The sequence below is a fragment of the Podarcis erhardii genome (genome assembly GCF_964252035.2).
Source record: "Podarcis erhardii genome assembly, chromosome: 6".
NCBI lineage: Eukaryota > Metazoa > Chordata > Lepidosauria > Squamata > Lacertidae > Podarcis > Podarcis erhardii.
Genome location: NC_138510.1, coordinates 3,768,755 through 3,788,200, shown reverse-complemented (window position 1 = coordinate 3,788,200; position 19,446 = coordinate 3,768,755). Strand labels below are relative to the sequence as shown.

Here is a 19,446-nt window from a genome sequence, read left to right as displayed (position 1 = left end):
AAGCGGCTAACATTCCCCTTTCCCTTCCTCCCTCACAACAAACACTCTGTGAGGTGAGTGAGGCTGAGAGACTTCAGAGAAGTGTGACTAGCCCAGGGTCACCCAGCAGCTGCATGTGGAGGAGCGGGGAATCAAACCCGGTTCACCAGATTACGAGTCCACCGCTCTTAACCACTACACCACACTTGTTGACCTTTGACTCAACAAGATAGGGCGGCCTCCTTAGCTTTGCAAGATGATTGTGTCCTTCCATGTGACAACCTCATCCTCAGATGCCTTCCCGATAAAGAGCAGTGTGAAACAGGACCATGTTCTTGCCCCAACTCCCTTTGGCATTTTCTTCTGCCTGTTGCTCTCAAATGCCTTCTGCTCAACTGAAGAGGGTGTGTACTTTCATTCAGGGAATAACGTGTGTGTGTGTGTGTTCAACCTGGCACATCTCTGCACCAAGACAAAAGTGTTGGGGGTCCTTATCCGAGAGATGTTGTTTGCAGATGATGCAGCCTTGACGGCACACTCTGAGGAAGCTCTCCAGAGACTCACCAAACATTTTTGCGTAAGCCTGCAGGGAGTTCAGTCTTACCACCATCCTGACAAAGACCAACTTCACACACACACACACACACACACACACATTTTTATTAGTTTTTTACATATCATTTTCAACCATCATTTAACATAACTTCTTATCTTATACAATATTTTAGACTTCTGTCCTCTGATGATTTTCCGTTCTTTATCACTTATTCTGCATTTCTTAATTTCTCTATTACTTTTAATTATCATTAACTAATAATTCTCTTCATAGTCTTTCTTGTAATATTTCAGATAACCCTCCTTACAGAACTTCTTGCAGTCCTGCTAGTGTAATCTGTTCATTACAGTTGCTTTTCAAATAGTTCATATATTTACTCCAGTCTTCTAAGAATCTCTGATCCCGCAGGTTTCCAGTTCTTCCTGTTAATTTATCCAATTCTGCATAGTTCATCAATTTCATCTGCCATTCTTCTTTCGTCGGTAATTCTTCTTGCTTCCATTTTTGTGCCAGTAATATTCTTGGACAAAGACCAACTTCTTGGGTCAGGACCTTGCCATCAGCATTGGTGACCTTGAGGTGCCAGAAATGTCTTGCCTACCTGGGTTCCACCATATTCTGATGGGTCCTACTCAGTGAGCAATTACCCACAAGATAGCCAATGTGGCAGAGTGGTTAGAGTGTCAGACTAGGACCTGGGAGACCAGGGTTCAAATCTCCATTCGTAGAACCCCAAAGGGTCCTCTAGTCTTGCAATGCAGAAATTCCTTGCAATCCCAGGAATCAACCTACTTCACAGAGCTCTTGTGAGGACAAAATGAGGAAAGGGAGAACGGTTTATGCCCCCTTTAGATCCTTGGAGGAAAGACACAATATGCCACAAATAAATAATAAATAGACTCCCACTATGTGAATATAAGCCATGCCCGAGAGTTGTGTCCAACGTGAGCCACTGTCAGAGCTAGGATGACAAACTTCGGTCCTTGGATCTCAGAGGCCCTCCTCTGAATATGAGCACAGTGATACCTTGGTTCTCCAATGCCTTGGCACTCAAACAACTTGAAACCCAAACACTGCAAACCCAGAACAAAGTGTTCTGGTTTGCAAACTTTTTTTGGAAGCCGAACATGCTCCAATTTGAGTGCCACACTTCTGTTTTGAGTGTTATGCTGAGGTCTGTCTGTTTTTTATTTTGTGTTTTTGTGGCTCTTTTTTTTCTTTTTGTGACTGTGTGGAACACAGTTCAGCTACTGATTGATTGATTGATTGATTGTGTGACTGTAGTATATTGTTTATTCCTTTCATTTTATGGATCAATGGTCTTGTTAGATAGTAAAATTCACGCTAAATTGCTGCTTCAGGGGTTGTTTTTAAAAGTCTGGAATGGATTACAGTCATACCTCATGTTATGTTTGCTTCAGGTTGCGTGTTTTCAGGTCGCGTCCTGCAGCGACCCGGAAGTATCTGAAGAAGTGTGCATGCACACGAAAGCTCATACCTAGAACTAACTCAGTTGGTCTTTAAGGTGCTACTGGAAGGATTTTTTTTATTTTGTTTTGACCATGGCAGACCAACACGGCTACCTATCTGTAACCGGAAGTAACAGAACGGGTTACTTCCGGGTTTCGCTGCTTGCGCATGCGCAGACGCGCAAAACGACGTCACACGCATGTGCAGAAGTGGTGAATCGCGACCCACGCATGCGCAGATGCGGGTTGCGTTCTTTTCAGGCTGCGAACGGGCCTCCAGAACGGATCCCGTTCACAACCAGAGGTACCACTGTAGCAGGAACCCCCCACCCCAATCATTCAGTTTGTACAAACTTCACACACACTCACACTCACACACTACATATGCTCTGCTTCTGTTATAAATTCATAGAAAATCAACCATACATCGGTTTTGCACTGTTCCACTTTTATTTTACTCCATGAAGGAAGGACTACAAAATGGGGAAGGTTTGATACAGGGCAGCCATAATCCCTTGAGCATACCAGCACATCCACAGGAGCCCTGCCCAGTTGCTATGTCAACCCTGATGGTCCTAAACAGAAGACAATCAAGATCACAAAGAACTTGCATATGGGAGTGGATTCAGCATGGACTGAAACAAAGGACAATGATCAGATCTTCCCTCTGGGGGCAGGAAACTGCCAACTCCCCTTTGTCTCCTGGAAGTGACTCATGGGAGGGGGAGAGAAGGGAACCAGCGAGGTGACAGGACACTCAGGTTACCACCGCAACTCCTCCCTCAACCCCTCCTTTCTGTAATGTATGCATGATGTTTCTGGGGGTGGGCTTGACCTAGAGGAGGGGAATTTCAAAAGTTTTTATAAGGTCTTGCACACCATTTTTCTGTGTCTTTCCTCTCACCTGCAAGTGAGGGGAGCACCCTGTTGCAACAGTCAATAAAGGCCAAGCCTACAGGCTGCTGATTTGCTCCAATTTACTCTGGTTGGTGTCTTTACTTTTTGTCCAAGGGAGCCCTCGGATTTTTCCGGTAACACCACTGTAATCCATTTTGCATTACTTTCTATGGGAAAGCGTGCGTTGGTTTTGGAACACTTTGGTTTTGGAACGGACTTCTGGAACGGATGAAGTCTGAGAACCAAGGTACAACTTTAACACTGGATCCAAGCCGGAGTCATTTTTTTTCAAAAACAGAAGCTAAGTGTCTAAAGGAGGAAGTGAGGAATCTCCTCAAAGGGTCCCCTCTGTGGTTCCAGCCTTCCCTGGGAGAGAGGAGGGGGGCTTCCCCAGGCTGGTTGCTAAGTCAGCAGCACAACTAACTCCAGAGCAGAAGGTGTGCAGCTTGAGTCTGAGACCACAAATGATGGGGGCATTTCTCTCCTGAAATGTTTGGCTGGCTTCTCCCGCAGACCTGACACACAGGGCACTGCAGGCCTTGGGGATGGGAGGGTCAAATGAGGGCAAGGTCAGATCAGCTGTGCAATGACTTGTGGAAGGGAGGCTCCTTCTACACAGTGAAAGAGGGTGCTCAGAACCAGTGCAATATATTTGGGTGCCCAAATGACGATTTTGTTGTTGTTCTTTAGTCGTTTAGTCATGTCCGCCTCTTCATGACCCCCTGGACCAGAGCACGCCAGGCACTCCTGTCTTCCACTGCCTCCCGCAGTTTGGTCAAACTCATGCTGGTAGCTTTGAGAACACTGTCCCACCATCTCATCCTCTGTTGTCCCCTTCTCCTTGTGCCCTCCATCTTTCCCAACATCAGGGTCTTTTCCAGGGAGTCTTCTCTTCTCATGAGGGGGCCAAAGTCTTGGAGCCTCAGCTTCAGGATCTGTCCTTCCAGTGAGCACTCAGGGCTGATTTCCTTCAGAATGGAGAGGTCCGATCTTCTTGCAGTCCATGGGACTCTCAAGAGTCTCCTCCAGCACCAGAATTCAAAAGCATCCATTCTTCAACGATCAGCCTTCTTGATGGTCCAGCTCTCACTTCCATACATCACTACTGGGAAAACCATAGCTTTAACTATACGGACTTTTGTTGGCAAGGTGATGTCTTTGCTTTTTAAGATGCTGTCTTGGTTTCTCATTGCTTTTCTCTTGCAAAAAATGCTAGAGATCTCTTTTAATAAAAAACCAGAAGCCTATCTCCTGGGAGTTACAGATTTGGACATTCTGCAAAAAAAGGAAGGCTGTCTTTTTATACGCCACGGTGGCAGCAAGAGTTCTTGTCGCGCCAAAATGGAAGCGTATTGAAATTCCCTCTATACATGAATGGATCCAAAAGCTGACAGAATATGCCGAATTAGACGGTCTATCTGAAAAAATAAAGAATAAACCAAAACCAGGAATTTGTCTCAAAACAGTAGGTTTTCAAAGAACATTTGAAATATAAATATAGCAGTTTAAACTCTGTTGCAGCATCCGAGGAACTTCAGTAGTAGTTGCAAGTTAGACAGAAGAGTTAATATAGATTAAGAAAAAGTTAAGTTATGATAAAAGTATGTATTGGCAATAAGTAATGTTAAATTGAAATAAGGAATAGATGGGAGGTTGGGTCAATAGTGTTAAGACCAACTTATGTGTCAGAGTCACCCGTGGTCCCAGCTCACAAGAGACCAAAGTCCAGTCCGGCTTATGTACAAAAGCTTTTATTGAAGAACATTCTTAGCTTTGCATCCGAGCTCCGTGACTCTACGTCTGTTACTCTTAGACCGCTGAAGTCCCCTCTGAGTCAGTCCCGCCTCTACACCAGTTTAAGAGGCTTGTACTGGTCCACCTCTTCCTCTCTTTCCTTTTCCGCAGGGTCTTTCTGCCCCCCTGTGTTCTCTCCCTTCGGGACTCCCCAGAGGCTGAATCCTCTGGTGCCTCCTCCCCCCTCCTTCGGGCTTTGGGACCAGGCTCCTCCCCAGGGCTCTCTTCACTTGCGCGCCTCCCATTTTGAACTTGGCGCGCGTACGTTGCTCCTGACCTTCCCTTCGACAGTTACACTGCTCTCGATACTACTTTCCTCCCCTTCCGGCAGGACGTCTTGCCCTGATCTCCTTCCCCTCTCTGCTTCCTGTTCTGCTCCTTCTGACACACTGGTCACTCCACCCCCTTCACTCCGTTCCGGCGGAGCAGCCGGTCCCGATCTCCAACTCCCACTGGGGGTTCCCCCTTCGTTTCCCTGCTCCTGACTGCTTCCCCCTCTAGCTCCCCTTGGCTTGACCAGAGGGGCTCCCTTTTGGGAGTCCTCCGATTCACTGGACGGACTCATGGACAATCTTGGGTCATTGTCGTCCTCTTCCTCGTCACTCTGGAATCCTTCCCCCTCGCTCTCTGTCTCCTCCCTCATCTGCGCCTCTCTCCCTGAACCCCTGACATTATGTTTTATTGTTTGTTAAGAAAATTTTGTGTTTGTTGTTATTCCCGTGTGTAATTATGTTTCGGTGTTTTCTCTTTTTCCCCCTTTTCTTGCTGTACTACTACTACTACTACTACTACTAATAATAATAATAAATGACGATACCCCTTCCTGCCGTTCACCAGCCTGGGGCCCGAACCACTGCTGCCCTGCGCGAACCTCTCTCAGCGGAGCAGTGAGACCAGAGTTCTTTACAGCAGTGATATTTTGAGCAGCGCCAGTGAATCACAGAATTGTAGCTTGGGAAGGGGCCCCGAGGGTCATCCAGTCCAACCCCCTTGCAACGCGGGAACCACTGCAGGATTCCAAGTGGTGCAGAACCTTTCAGACGATGGGTTTCTTGGGCGTTTACCCTGAATTGTTTGCAGGGAGATTAGACAATCCCAGCTGCTGCACAAGCATTCGCTCCTGATTTGTTTCAAAGCAAATGCAATCCTGCGCTTCCCAGGGCATTTCGATTTCACTTTCCTCATTGCAAAAAGTCCAGTCACTAGGGGAAGTGGTATTGTTGTGCAAGACCTCCCAGTGAGCTATAGTTGCACAACCTGGGTTTGCAGGCGTCTGATTGAATCCCACCTGAAGATAGGGACAGTCAGGAAGTGTTTTGCAATTCTGGTACAGTGGTACCTCGGGTTACAGACGCTTCAGGTTACAGACACTTCAGGTTACAGACTCCGCTAACCCAGAAATAATACCCCGGGTTAAGAACTTTGCTTCAGGATGAGAACAGAAATCGTGTGGCGGCAGCAGGAGGCCCCATTAGCTAAAGTGGTGCTTCAGGTTAAGAACAGTTTCAGGTTAAGAACGGACCTCCGGAACGAATTAAGTTCTTCTCTTTTTTATAATAATTTTTATTGTTATACATTTTATAAATTTCCATCCAATTTTTCGTTTAAACCCGCATACAACAAATCATAGTTATTTTTTGACTTCCTTCAGCGTCTCTGACAATCATCCGTGGTTATACCTTTAATACACATTCCCTTTTTTCGTATTGCGAATTAAGTTCTTAACCCGAGGTACCACTGTATTCAGGAGACAAGTCTCTGACTTAGATTGAGACAGAACTCTTGCCTAGGCAGAAATGGGATTCTTTCTCACACAAACAATTAAACCTGATGGTGTGCACTTTCACTTGCTAATTACACCACAGGGCTATGCATATTTGATGCAATCTCCAGGAATTGGCATCCTGAGAACCTCAGTTTTCATTCTATTTCTCCCCTTTTCTTTTTAAAAAAGCAAGTTTCTAAACTTTAATGCCACTGAAGAAAGCATGAAACTGAGTCAAAGCTTGGCGAATCTGCATTAATTTTGCTGACCAGTGCTGAGGAGTTGCTAACTTGCAGACCTCTGCATTAACTAAGCCGCTTCTGGCGAACCAGAGCAGCACACGGAAACGCTGTTTACCTTCCCACCAGAGTGGTACCTATTTATCTACTTGCACTTTGACATGCTTTCAAACTGCTAGGTTGGCAGGAGCAGGGACCGAGCAATGGGAGCTCACCCCGTCGTGGGGTTTCGAACCGCCAACCTTCTGATCGGCAAGTCCTAGGCTCTGTGGTTTAACCCACAGCGCCACCCGCATCCCTAGAGAGACTACCTTACACTGCGTTTAAAACCAAAATCGCATTTGGATAGTGTTAAGTTGTGGGTGAACATATCAGATGACACAGCGATTCTTCAAACAGCTCTTGTTTATTCACAGGCCAGAACAGAACTGAACTGAAGGGTTAAGCCAACCTGCTTATATAGAGCTCAACTACAAGGCAACAGTAACAACTTTCTGTAACTATCCAATCAGTGAACGTCAATTTCAATTCCTTATTTGCATATGTGGACCTGAGTGAAAACTATCTACAGTATCCCCCTGCTGGCCCAGGGTGAGAACCTCAGTACATAACAGATAGAAACTGTTTTTCAGGCAGCTAGTCCTAGTCTTTATAACCTTGTATCTTCTTCCAGAAGGTGAAAGAGATCATTTTCGGGGTGTGCACTATCCTGCGCTATCTCTGCAGCTTTCTTATGGCACCTGGCAGCATAGATTTGATCCAAGGTGGGAAGAGTGCGCCCAATTATTCTCTCCGCAGTCTTTACAACCCTGGACAGCATTGTTTTTTCCCTGGCCGTGCAGCTCCCAAACCACACATAGAGACGATAAGTTAATACACTCTCAACAGTACAATGGTAGAATGCCATCAACAGGTCCTTTGAGAGATTGTTTTTCCGGAGGATTCTCAGAAAATATAACCTCTGCTGTGCTCTCTTCATCAGGTCTTTTCTCCCCAGGTTAGGTCATCTCTCAACTCCATTCCCAGAAATTGGAACACCGAGACCTGTTCCCCTTTCAAACTCCCACTCTGCCCCCAGCCTGCTCATCACCTTCCTCAGCTCAGTTTGCTCAAAGGCATGGCCTGATGCAGAGCGGTCGCTGCCTTCCCCGACTCCTCCTTGGCATCCTGCCACTGGGGGGGGGGGGAGGGTTGGGTGTCCCCCCAGTCACGGCCTTTGCTTCTGCACCACAGCGCACTGCATGCGGCTCATGCTGGAAACTTTGAGGGCGATCGCTCCCCAAAAGATCAACAACTTGCCACCGCCAATCATCCAGATTTTCACTTCTAGTTTAGGGTTTCATTTTCTTTCTTTTTTAAAAAAATGTTATTCATTTTTCTTTTTCATTCATTACATACATCTCAAATTCTCCCCCCCCCCATTTTTTTATTCATTTTATAACACAAACAGAAAAACAAACAATACAAACAGATTCTTGTCTTATCCTTATTTTTTTCTAAACATTGTTAGGTGGGCTTCCCCAAGTCCCCCCTACCTGATTTTCATTTTACCTCATCTTTAGCAGTTTACATATATCATAATTTCTAACCATTTTTTTAAAATCTTTATCACTTACAGATAGTTCTATTTTAAAATACACTATATTCTACTTCTAACCCTCCAGCCTAAATCCACTTCCAAAGCTATTCTAAGATTTAAATATTAACATATTTTTTTCAAATATTCCTTAAACTTCTTCCAATCTTCTTCCACCGTCTCTTCTCTCTGGTCTCGGAGTCTCCCAGTCAGTTTGGCAAGTTCCATCCAGTCCATAAATCTCAAATTCTTCACATTTACTATATATTCCTTCCTCCCTCCCCTCCAGGGCTTCCCCCAACTTCCACTTCTGGTTTGTTTCTATTTTCACCCACTTTGCTATCTCTTAACAGAAAAAGTTGTTAATAACATAACATCAAGCCTAAAAACATAAAAGTAACAGTAAATACGCCATCCTATTTTGCTATCTTCTAAACATTTTCTAATGCTAATAAATGTGAATGTTTATTTAAATCCTGCCATCAAGTCTATTGACTTTCTTTGTTTCTGCAAATATAAATATGAATGGTTCCCAATCTTTTTCAAAGTCTCTGTTGTTTTTTTCTCTTAGCCTACCTGTCATTTTTGCCAGTTCCACATAGTTCATCAACTTCTCTTGCCATTGTTCTTTCATTTTCTTAATTTTGGAAATAGGGGTCGTCTTATACATGGGGGCGTCTTATACATGGGAAAATACGGTATACTCCCCCCCCCCCGGTTGCTCATCAGGAGTTCAGACCACGTCATTGCATATTTGAAGTTAGGGTGAATATTATTTTGCCCGAAGGTTCATCTCGTTACACTTCCTTGTGCTGAACCTGACATGACATTCATGTTGCCCGCAAACGTCGAATATATTGGGCAACTTTTATCTGTGTCAATATGAAAGACAATCGGCCTTTCGTCATCCCTCCAGAGTTCCTTCGATGATAAATGGTGTGGTTGGATTTTCTCACGAGAGAGAGAACACCCCAGAGTACAACACCCGGATAAAACAATCATCACTTCCTTTATTGCTCTCCGGTGGTGTGGCTGGCAATGGGGAACTGTGGGGGCATTCCATGGGCCCCGGATTGACAAATTACTGTCAATCACTTGCAATATAGGGAAGTCTAGGAATGGCGGGGAAGAATTATAAAGGCTCCAGGGGGGTTGATAAGATCATCGGATAGTGTCCAGCTGATCCTTTGGAGCTCAAGACTCTCGTAAGTAACACTTCTTCAAGATTTGCATTCTAGGCTTTCAGGAGGGCTGGTGGCCCAACTGACTGGGTAGCCCACCTGGCTACTTGCGGTAGCAGGACTTCTGAAGGTTTGGTCAAGGGAAAGACTCCCCTATGGAGAAAGGTTGCAGAGTTTGGGACCTTTTACAGAAAAGGAAGAGGAGACATGATAACAGTCTCTAAGGTGATGCATGGCAGGCAGAAAGTAGACAGAGAAACGTTCTTTTCCCTCTTTCACAAGACTAGAACAGTAGTTTTCAACCAGTGTGCTGTGGCACCCTGGGGTGCTTTGAAGGACGGTCAGGGGTGCCACACGGGCACCCTCTTTCCTTCCCTCTCTCCTCTTATGCCTTGTTGCGTCTCTGCCTCCCAAAGGCTTGCAGGGCTGTTTGTTGCAACAGCCCCAGCTACAAGCTCTGCAGGGGAATGGTGCCTCTGGGACTGGCCAGGGGCGCTGGTCGCCAGGGGCTGAGGTTGCATTGAGGTATGCACAGTGGCGTAGCGTGGGGGTGCAGGGGGGGCCGGCCGCACCGGGCGTAACATCTGGGGGTTAGGGTTAGGGGGCACAAATCCACAGGTTAGGGGGCGCAAAACCACAGGTTAGGGGGCGCAAATTACTTGCCTTGTCCCGGGTGCTGACAACCCACGCTACGCTACTGGGTATGCAAGCAAGTGGGTGAGGGAGCCAAGTCCGCCAGCCCTTGCTGTTGGGAATAGTGCGACTCATGCAACACATTGGCGATTAATATACACGGAACAATAATTATACATTCTTTACCAACCTTTGGAGAAAAATACAAAACACCAAACAAAGCCACAGAGACTTGCAAACTACCCAACCTAAGATGAACTTATAATGTCTGGTTTCAATAGATTTTTCAAATGCTTAACTCACGTCTTTTAGATAAGTTCATGAAGATACCAACAAAAGGTAAGTTAGGTGTTATTCACGATACCGAGAGATGCTAGTGGAGTTGTAAAGGTAAGGTAAAGGGACCCCTGACCATTGGGTCCAATCATGGCCAACTCTGGGATTGCGGCGCTCATCTCACTTTATTGTTCTTGCTCCAAATCAATCTTCATCTTCTCAGGTGGTCCATTGTCTCTGTAATTTCATGGAATTAGTTGGAATTAGCTGGCTATGTTGGTCAGGTGTGTCTGCTTGGCCTGCAGAGGGCATCGGCTTTTAATTTTTTGCACAATGAGAAGAGTCTTGCTGGGTCGTTATAAAATTACCGGTATATAAAAGCTGTTTGCATATGAGCTCGGTGGTTGCACAATCCATACACAGAGCCACACATACTCAGATAGGAAGCCTTGGTTCAGTGGTAACTTTTGCTCTGCCAGTGTTATAAATGGATCCTTACCTGAGACTCTAGAGAGCAGGGTTACAATGTATCCCTGAATCATGCTTTTGCTATCAGGATGGTAGACTGCACCTGAGAAAGAAGCTCTCTTTTGGCCTCGAGAAGCAAGGCGAGAGATTCCGTTGCAGTAACTCAGGGAACAATTGCAGCACCTCTTGCTAAATCCTTTGATTTAGCTGCAAATCTTTCCCATCCTCCCTTATCATTTGTAACCATAAAGTTAAAGGAGAGAGGACCAGACTCCTTCTGGAAGTGCTAAGCCAAGAGATGATAACTTCTTCCTTTTCCCTCCACCCCCCATAAAAACCAGTCAAGATCTTTCAATGGCCTGAGGCTCCCCTCTAGAAGTTACCCAGACATACTGCTTCAGTTCCTTCCTTTTTAATTAAGAGACATGATAGCAAGGCATTTTAGGGCAATCTTTATTTCCAGATACGACAGGCACCAGCTATCTGCACATTCCGGAAACTATTCTGCCAAGAGGAATAGGTCTCTGCCCCTGGGTGTCTGCTCAGTATTGCTTTTAAATTTGCCTGCTAGTATTTACTGTGTTGCTTTAAACTGTTCTTAGCTGGAATCAGTTTTGGATATCCGTTCAACTTCCAAAACATTTGGAAACCAAAGCACAGCTTCTGCAGCCAATGGGAAGCAGCGCCAGATGTCCGGCTCCCAAAAATCATTTGACAACCGGAACACATGCTTCTGGTTTCCGATCGTTCAGGAGCTGGAACATACGAGTTCCAAGGCGTTCAGCAACCAAAGTATGACTGGACTGCTTTATTGTAAAACAATCAAGCAAACAAACCTCAAAGCAGTTTACCCAAAAAGGATAAAACAATAAAAATATCACTCTCCAGAGTGCAAGCCTGGGCAGTGTGTCTGGAGGTCCTGAGGCTGGCCTCACTGATGTTGTCCAAAGAAAAGTAGAGCAATAGGTTTGGCACCAGTTTGGCTGCAGGAGTTGCTGAAAGAGGCATACAAGGCGCCGTCGAATCAATTTAGGGACTCCACTCTGACCTCGTGTATCGTTTTCTCCTTGGCTGCTTTCCTCTGCCCTTCAGATAAACTGTTCCCAAGCTACTAAGTACAGTACTTTCTTTTTATACTAATACAGTGGTACCTCTGGTTAAGTACTTAATTCGTTCCGGAGGTCCATTCTTAACCTGAAACTGTTCTTAACCTGAAGCACCACTTTAGCTAATGGGGCCTCCTGCTACTGCCGGAGCACGATTTCTGTTCTCATCTTGAAGCAAAGTTCTTAACCTGAAGCACTATTTCTGGGTTAGCGGAGTCTGTAACCTGAAGCGTATGTAACCTGAAGCGTATGTAACCTGAGGTACCACTGTAGTGGCACCTTGATCTCTGCCTGGTAACAAATCATCATCTGGGGCAGACCTGTACAACCTGATAGGGTCTCACTCCTGTCAGCAATTGTGCTGCAGCATTCTGCATCGCAAAGGCAGCTTCTGGGTGAAGCGCCACGTGCAGGAAAACAACTTTCAATCTGATGATACTGGGATAAAGGTGGTCCCTTAAAAGGCTTGCTGGAAATGGACAGTCTTCAACAGATGATAGAGGTGGCGCCTTGTCTGGTCGGCATCTACAGACCTCCTGATAAGACGGTATCTGCAGGGTGCCTTCTCCTGCAGAGCACAATGGCCAAGGGGCTATATAAGTAGCTGGTTCTTTTTGCAGTGGCATTAACAGGGTAGCAGTAGGAAGCCCCAGCGAATTGTTGGACCATTGCCTTCTACATCACGGGCTGGAGCTCCTTCCATCTAAGACACCCTCAGCTCCAACACATCAGGCAGCTGCTTTGCAGAAACACGGACAGGTACTCATCCCTCCTCCTTTGGCTACGAGTCTATCAGCCGGCAGAATTCTCTCTCTCTCCCCCCCCCCCCTTCTCCTGTCTTCTGTTTTTGAGCCTGACCAGGCCCCTGTCATCTTGGGGTGACACAACCCCCTCTTTGCTGTGCAAACCCTTCTCCTCCTTTCTCCTTCCCTTGGCTGAGACCAAACATTTAAACCACCCATGTTGCCACTTCAAAGCGCCGTGGCTTCCCCCAGAGAATTCTGGGAGCTGTAGTTTGCTAAGGGTGCTGGGAGTTGTCGGGCGGCCTCAGTTCCACTCAAAGAGACACAGTTCCCAGAATTCCCTGGAAAGAGAGATTGGCTGTTAAACCACTCTGCAAAATACGTCTCTGTGAGGACAACAGGCATGTGCTATCTCTGTTTTCAGTGAAGGTTTTCTGTATCCTTGCTTTTTGTTTTAATGTATTTTTCATCTTTGTTGGAAGCTGCCTTTAGTGGCTGAGGAAACCCAGACAGATGGGCAGGGTACAAATAATAAATTATTATTATTTGTTGGTCTGTGTATTTTAGCCAGATTATATATTTATATAACTGAAATTGCACACTGCTTGGAGGATTGTTCTGTTTTCTTTTTCTTTTTGAGCAAGGGGTATATAAATTTTCTGATTGAAATAAATAAATTAGCACGTTGGCACAGATTCACAGAGACTTTGGGCAGGCACTTTGCATATGGTCAGAGGTTCTCATATCACATTTCCAGGAAGGAACTGTAGCTCTGAAAACAAATCAAACAATTCTCTCTTTATGTCACCTTGCGAAGGTATATGCCCTGAAAGACAGAACAAAAAAATAATAATAATATTGTGATGTTGTTGTTACTTTAGAGGGGAAACTGGTTAGGGGTTTGAGAGGTTGAAGTAATGGAATTTGCCTTTAAAATAAATATTACACTAAGTGTTTCATATGCCTTCTAAAGGAGTGATTTGCTCACTCCTCTTGGAAAAAATAAAACGCATGGGTTTTTAAACAACTTCAGGGGAGGTAAATGTGCCGATTCTGCAAAACCTTTACCTCTGTGGGTGCAGCTTCTGGTGCTACTGGTTTATCACTAGATTACACATTCATATGTGTGTGGGAAGCTGCTGTGTGATTTGCAGCACAAATGAATTTCTGTATCAGCTGGGTTTTTATAAAAGGCAAAAAAAAAAAAAGCTTTGCACAGCTCATACTTATGGAACTTGCTCCCCAAAGGGGCAAAAATGGCCACCTACCAAGATGGCTTTAGGAAGATTGGGGGAGAGGGCTATCGATGGCTATTTGCCATGAAGGTTTGCCTCACTTAGAGGCAGCAGTTTCTATTGTTACAAAAGTTGGGTGCCTCTCCCTTTCTCTGCCGAATGGTAGCAAGATCTGAGGGGGTTCCTGGCACTCACATGTGGTCTGTGTTCCTTTGGAGAACTGAGACACAGCGGAGACGGTCGTAGCTTTAAGAAATGTGGTTTATTCACCTATTTACACCTTCAGTCTGCGTGGAAGGAGGTCAGATCTTACAGCGTGGTCATTTCAAGAGGGGTTTGCCCCACACTGCAGTGCAACACTTGATTCAAAAGCATGTTTCCCATTCTGCCTTCAGCCAGCCTGCCCAAGATGGATCTCTCCTTTTTCTCTCCCCTCCTTCTTCCCAGAACACCTTGCTAAAGAAACTCTTTCCTGTAGCTTCACACACACACACACCATGACCTTGGCAACATCTGTCTCCCCAGGTCAAAAGATTCCTCTCTGATGGCCCATCAACCCCTTTTGCCATGTTAACAGATTTGCTCTTCATCAGGCCAGCCAGGCTGGTTTGCATCAGCCAGCCCTGAGATTCCTTCTCTGGCATGGCTCTGCAGATTGTAAGGTAAAGGTAAAGGGACCCCTGACCATTAGGTCCAGTTGTGGCTGACTCTGGAGTTGCGGCGCTCATCTCACTTTACTGGCCGAGGGAGCCGGCCTACAGCTTCCGGGTCATGTGGCCAGCATGACTAAGCCACTTCTGGTGAACCAGAGCAGTGCACGGAAACGCCGTTTACCTTCCGGCCAGAGCGGTACCTTATTTATCTACTTGTACTTTGACGTGCTTTTGAACTGCTAGGTTGGCAGGAGCAGGGACCGAGCAACAGGAGCTCACCCTGTCCCGGGGATTCAAACCGCCGACCTACTGATCGGCAAGTCCTAGGCTCTGTGGTTTAACCCACAGCGCCACCTGCATCCCTACGTTAACCTTACTCTTTGCTTTACCTGAACTTTCCAGGCTAAACATACCCAGCTCCCTCAACCATTTCTCATAAGGCTTAGTTTCCAGACCCTGGATCCTCTTGGCTGCTCTCCTTTGCACACCTCCCAGCCTGTCAACATCCTTCTTAAATTGTGGCACCCAGAATTGGACACTGGACTGCAGGTGTGGTCTGACTAAGGCAGAATAGCGTGGTACTATTACTTCCCTTGATCTGGACACTAGACTTCTGTTGATGCAAAATCCTACCGTTTATTAATTTCTAGGGTTTAGGGGGAGACCCCCCAAAATCTGTAGCACCATAATACCCGTGTTTCATATAACGCATATTGCACCTGTGCTTAGAGACCTGTGCTGGTTGCTGATTTGCTATTGAACCACATTCAAAGAGTTGCCATTAGTATATTAAGCCTTAATGGTCTGGGACCAATTTACCTGTGAGATCACCTTACCATAACTCTGAACTTCTTTAATATGTGGAATTGGCCCAGTTCTGTGTTTGTAAGAACTTGATATTCTGGCAGCTGCGCTTTGGAACTCTCTGCTGGTTGACGTGATCCAGGTGCCTTCAGGTGTACTCTTTTGCTGCCTGCTAAAAACATATTTGTAAGGCCGCCCAGACATGGAGAAAGAGGCTGAACATAATACAGTGAGGTTGCCTGCTTGAGATCAAGAGGCAGGGAGTTCCAGGTGCCGCCACACTAAGCAATCAAGTTCTTACAAATGTGGAACGGGTGTTTTGCGGCATCTACGTCGGTGTCATCAAAAATATTCAGTACTTTGAGATAGCTCTTGTGCAGCTGTGCTCCTTTGCATCCGTCTTGCCAAACCCAAGGTGGTTCTTTTAAAAAAGGAGATTCAGAAGCAATGCAAAACACAAGTGAGTGGTGTGATAGGAATTTTATGGTCTTAGATATATGGCAATGTTCATAACCGCACATACATAGATCAACACAGGAAGACCAACCTGGAACCATTTTGGTTTCTAAACTGAGCAAATCCTTTCTCTGCAAGGTCAAAGTGGGAAACCTCCCCATTGTCTCTTTCCTCACAAATCCTGTCTTAAGGGCACATTTAAGATATGAATAGGGTGTGAGCCTGTGACCTGGCCCAGGAACTAAGTATTTATCATTACAAAAGAATGGCCAGGCTCCCAAGGCAATCCAATCAAGTACAGTAACTTGCCAGACAGGAGATAAACTGTGACAGGAGAAAAACATTTAAATTTCTGTGATGTAGGTGGGATGTATCTGAGGGGTGGTCTTAGGTTACACCCCTTCTGTGATGCAGGCATAATGTTTCTGGGGGTGGTCTTGATCTACAGGATGGGAATTTCAAAAGTCTTTATAAGCCCTTGCACAGCAATTTGGGGGGTCCTCCTCCTCTCCTGTGTGTGAGGGGAGTACCCTGTTGCAACAGATCAATAAAGATCAAGCTTACTAGCTGCTTTGCTTCTCAATATTCTCTGGTTGGCCTCTATTATTTTCTCCTACCAATAGGGAACCTATGTAAGGACTCTATATGGGCTCTTGGATACCCCATAAAGGAAAAGGGCATATTTTTATTTACAACAGTGGGAAGAAGAAGATTTTATTCAAAACAGTAGACAATATATACGGTACATACCAAGCATGCACTTCTATCTGCCGCTTGGAAACCCTCAAGAAGCGGTGAGGTGACTCCCCCTGGTAGCTTCAGTTTGCACAGCCCTGCAGCCGATCAGTCCGTGCAGGAGCTTCTGAAAAACTCTGCCCAAACCATCCGATTTTATAGATAGCCACTCACTTTCCCACAATGATTTCCAACATCAAAGAAGCTTTCCAGAACTACTGTATCCTCCACAGGTGATTAAGGCATAGGGGGGGGGCTGTTCACCTCCTCCCAACTGATTAGGACATTAAAGACTGTTCTCACATCATCAAAGAACTTAACAAGAGCGAGGGAGGGGGAAGGAACAGAGTCAGGAAGGGCTCTGTGTTAGATCACTAACTCTCAAACATTTTTTCCGTCTACCAGGTGCATTTCTCATACAGCATCGTTTTAAGCGCCTTTCCCCCCTTTCTCCTCCAGGTAACACAGATGACCTTCGCACACACCTTGGGCCTACAGAAGATGCTCTGGCCAATTTCTCTGGCTCTTTTGGCCTCTTGCATGCAGACAGCCATGGGAGCGGATGGAGCCTTGAAGGTCCAAGTGACCCAGAAGGGGCTGAATTATGGTGCGTGACTTCACGGCAATCTCCATATTTGGCCTTGAGCAAAACGGAAGGGGGAGATTAAAAAGAGAGAGAGAGAGAGAGTCTCCCAGAAATGCTCAAATTGAGAACTTGTTGGTGCAGAAAGTACTTTTAAAAATGTGATGTTTGCATTAAGGCAGTGGTTCCCAAAGGGGGGGGGTGCTACCCGCCGGGGGGCAGGATTACCTAGGGAGACCCTCAGAGGCAAGGCGTGGGGCGCCAGAGGTGCAAACGACAGTCGGACTTTTAAAAGTTGCTATCACTGGATCAAGTTCATCAATTCTGTCAAATTAATTAAACTAAATAGTTTTAATTGAACAAATGTGCAATTAATCGTTACTGCTTTGAAATTTATTGCGCTATTATCTTCCTTAGTGGGCTATGCAAGCCGCTATTCTGAAACAGAATTTTTTTTTATAGAATACGGCAGTGCTTTTCTAAAAAATCAAATGTTTAGGGGTACTCTCATTTTGACTCAAGAAAATCACCATTTTATAGTTCACATCAGGGGAAATAAATACAGGAAATGGACAAAAGTACAAAGATTCGCAAAATGTTTAGGGGTGTGCGCATAGCTGCCAACTTTTCCCTTTTCTTGCGAGGAATCCTATTCGGAATTCCCTTTAAAAAAGGGAAACATTGACAGCTATGGGTATGTGTCCCCCCCCCCCAGAAAAAAGGCACTGGGGTTGGGGGGGTGGCCCAAAAAAGTTTGGGAATCATTGGGTTTTCCTGTGGGGCAAGGGCTGTCGGTCCAGGAGAACCGGAGAACCTAAGATCTCAAGGCCCAAACCTGAGATCCAAGGGCGACCCCTAGTGATGTCATGAAGGGTGGGTCCTGGGGATTCTTCCCAACACTGAGCACTGGAGACAGAGGTTAATTGGGAAAGAGGAGGAAGGCAGACCTCACTGATTCTGCCCCTTTCCCCCTCTTTACAGCAAAGGAACTTGGAATCGAGATACTGAAGTCAGCGCTGAAGAAGGAAACGTTCCACAACATAAATGGTTCTTACACTGTTCCGCTTGCTGGGAAAGTGTGGTATTCTGTATCTGGGTAAGCGAGAGTGTCTGGCTCCCCACCTCCCCTCTTCTTGACTCCGGACCACCAGAGTGGTCTGGAGCACCTCAGGTTGAGAACAGTTTCAGGTTAAGAACGAACCTCCAGAACGAATTAAGTTCTTAACCCGAGGTACCACTGTACTAATACTAATACTAATTGCAAGTTGGAAAGCGTAATGCTGGTGGTCAACAAAAGAGGTTTAAAGACTGTCTTAAGGCAAGTTTTTTAAAGTGTAGTATAAACACCAAAAATTGTGAAGCACTTGCCTGCTAGTGCTCCAGTTGGAGGACAGCCTTGACCAAAGGTGTCATGGACTTTGAAGACACTTGAACTCAGGACACAAGGGAGAAACATGCTAAGAGGAAGGCATGCTTAGCAAACCCTCACCAGGATCAGCTCCCACCCAGAAACCAATGTCCCCACTGTGGAAGGACGTGTGGATCCAGAACTGGCCTCCACAGTCACTTACGGACTCAGTGTTAAAACCGTGTTTATGGAAGACAATCTTACTCAGCTGCAAGGGATCGCAGAAAAAGAAAACTAATACTAATACTAATACTAATACTAATACTATTCGTCTGGCTTTGGTATAAGGCAGCTGCTTATGTTCCTTTGCCCACACCAGCCCAAGGAATAACAAATAAAGTGAATAACGCAACAATAGCAAAAATAATAGTAGGTAAAGAAGATCACACAGGGGTGGAGGGAAGTACTGGGCTGTGGGGGAGGGAGGTGAAGGGAGTAATTGAAATTGTTAAAAATTGGTATAGGATTTAAGAGATTTAAATTTTTATAAAGATTCTATAAGGAAAGCAGAAAGCAGCAAGAAATATCAAGTAAAGGTATTGGCGAGGAGATCAGTGTAAATGAAAACATGAGACTTACGGTTTTGTTACATAAGATTTTATTTTGGAGTTGTTTGTTGTAAATGTACATTGTGTGAATAAAATAATAAAGGATTTGAAAATTTTTAAAAAAGAAAAAGGAAGTGTTCAACAGGAGGCTGACCCTCATTCATGTCTCTCTGTTCTACTTTTTAGAATCCAGATCACCGAATTCCAGGTGAACCAGACAGGCGCTGAGTTTGCTGCTGGGACAGGTGTCGACCTTTCCGTCCAAGATGCCAAAGTCTTGATGAGCGGTAACTGGAAGTTGGCATCCTTTTTAGGGTAAGAACTGCCTGCTGTCAGGGAGCT

At 45.5% G+C, this 19,446-nt stretch overlaps 1 protein-coding gene across 3 annotated transcripts in view; it reads left to right on the top strand.

Moving 5' to 3' along the window:
* Positions 1–19,446, top strand: part of LOC309344922 (bactericidal permeability-increasing protein-like) — a 48,952-nt gene that overhangs the window by 9,384 nt on the left and 20,122 nt on the right. Inside the window, exons 1-4 of one of the 3 annotated variants that reach the window (XM_081867842.1) lie at positions 379–383; positions 17,025–17,172; positions 18,130–18,244; positions 19,291–19,419. In XM_081867842.1, coding sequence (XP_081723968.1) covers positions 17,034–17,172; positions 18,130–18,244; positions 19,291–19,419 — 383 coding nt within the window. In that variant the 5' untranslated portion in view covers positions 379–383; positions 17,025–17,033. Of the gene's footprint in view, positions 1–378; positions 384–16,579; positions 16,799–17,024; positions 17,173–18,129; positions 18,245–19,290; positions 19,420–19,446 lie in introns of those variants that run through there. The other 2 variants (XM_081867841.1, XM_081867840.1) reach the window with 2 other exon arrangements.